General features: G+C 34.8%; 1 protein-coding gene across 1 annotated transcript in view; it reads left to right on the forward strand.

The window, feature by feature from the left end:
* Nucleotides 1-549, forward strand: part of hamp (hepcidin antimicrobial peptide) — a 5,963-nt gene extending 5,414 nt beyond the window's left edge. Inside the window, exon 3 of the mRNA XM_015053762.1 lies at nt 177-549. Within this exon, the coding sequence (XP_014909248.1) occupies nt 177-281 (105 nt within the window). The 3' untranslated portion in view covers nt 282-549. The remainder of the gene's footprint in view (nt 1-176) is intronic.
* Nucleotides 550-1,904: the final 1,355 nt, after the last annotated feature.

The following is a 1,904-nucleotide window of genomic DNA, read 5'->3' on the forward strand; positions in this document are numbered from 1 at the left end:
ACGGGTCAAATTGACCCGGAACATAACAGGAGGGTTAAGCCAATTACCACGAGCAAATTAAAGTTTAAGTGGATGCTGTTTTCCCCGCAGAGCAGCCTTGTCCTCTCTCAAACACACAGATCGAGAAGGAAGTGCTCTTGGTGACACTTTGTTCATGTCTCTTGTCTTTCACACAGATGCCAAAACATGTCAGGGAAAAGCGCCAGAGTCACCTCTCCTTGTGTCGCTACTGCTGCAACTGCTGCAAGAACAAAGGCTGCGGTTTCTGCTGCAGGTTCTGAGGGGCACGAGCGGTGACCACCACTTTCTAATTTATTATTTTATTTTTTTCCAAGACCCCTCCTTTCACTGCATTTTATAAAATGCGTTTTTTTAAGCAAAATGATTCCTGGAGCAGCATAGACAAATTAAGTATGTTTTCTATTTATTTTGCATACTCCAATTTTTTAACTTTTTAAAGAAGACACATTTCTCACACATATGGATCTTGTCCTTACTGAAAATTATTGTTTCGTGTTGAATAAAATACATCTGAATCAGCTGCCAAAAGAGTTTTATGTCATTTATATTGAGTCAAGCAACAGAAACATATCTTTGCTAAATGTGCTTTAAATAAATAATGTCAGTCTGACATTGATCTCCAAAGTGCTGGCGAAACCAAAAGCTAGAAACAGAGAGTTATTACAGGTACACAGGTGGACAGATGTTATTACAGTTAGAAGCTTGAAGACAGCACACAGACACAAGTCACATGGTTATAAAGCACACTGGTTTGCAACCATAAAATGTATTTTAATCTGAGATACATCTGTGAGAGTCTGCACATGTTCAATGCAATCTAAAGTCTTTGTATCTATGATCATGTCAAACCAAAGACCAGAAAAAAAAGAAAAAAAAAATCTGTTGTCAGACATTGGACGTGACATGTTTGAGCAAAGACTCTCTTAAAAGAGTTTTAAAACAGAAACAGTGTGAGGGGAATTTAATGTATGTAGCTTTGGAAAGAGAGTGAAGGCATTGATCACTGGATGTCCTGCCGAGCTTTTATCTGATATCAGGGCCATTCATACCTTGGGGCTTCAACAATTTTCAATTTCAGCTTGAAGCGTATTACTAGGCCCTCTTTGATCAGTCCTTCAGTCCTCTATGCTCACATATCTTGATGTTTATGGCTTCTTTATTGATTGTTCTAATGCACATACGATGTATTTATACATTCTGATGGCTGGGAAGTGGTTAGCCGACGTCCTGGAAAGGGTCATATGAAAGAGATTCCCACAGTAAGCCGTCCTTCCTTCCTCTGCAGACTGCATGACTGAATGATTTAACTGTTCCAGTTTTGTTGTGAGGCTCACATTTTGTATGTTAGAATCTTTTGATATGAAAAGAACATTATGTTGCTTTGAACCAGAAATTAGTGATATAAATAAAGTTTGGCTCATTTGGACTGTCTGACCTTCTTTGAAAAGAATAAGTAGTGAAGAAAACATTCTGTTTCCTGTTTGTGATTAATTCTCATGCGCTGATCCATCTGGGCACATGAAGGATTTTTTTTTCTACTTTTTATAACAGCTATTTTTCCAAGCACATAAAAAAAACGTATTTAACTGTTTTGTCATTTTGACCATTAATTTTGGTGAGTAGGCAGCAACTGTTTACAAAGAACACACTTTGAAAATCTTTTGTACAAGAAACTAGAAGCAATATAATAACACAGCATTAAAGTAAATGGCCAAACTCTAATAAAAACTCTATTTATTAGAGTTTTTGTCCTCTAATAAATAGATAACAGACTATTTAATATAAAAAAGTTATATATATATATATATATATATATATATATATATATATATATATATATATATATATATATATATATATATATATATATATATATATATATA

This window comes from Poecilia latipinna, unplaced genomic scaffold (assembly GCF_001443285.1).
Source record: "Poecilia latipinna isolate Pla-1442-1.1 unplaced genomic scaffold, P_latipinna-1.0 Scaffold54, whole genome shotgun sequence".
In the NCBI taxonomy this organism is placed as follows: domain Eukaryota; kingdom Metazoa; phylum Chordata; class Actinopteri; order Cyprinodontiformes; family Poeciliidae; genus Poecilia; species Poecilia latipinna.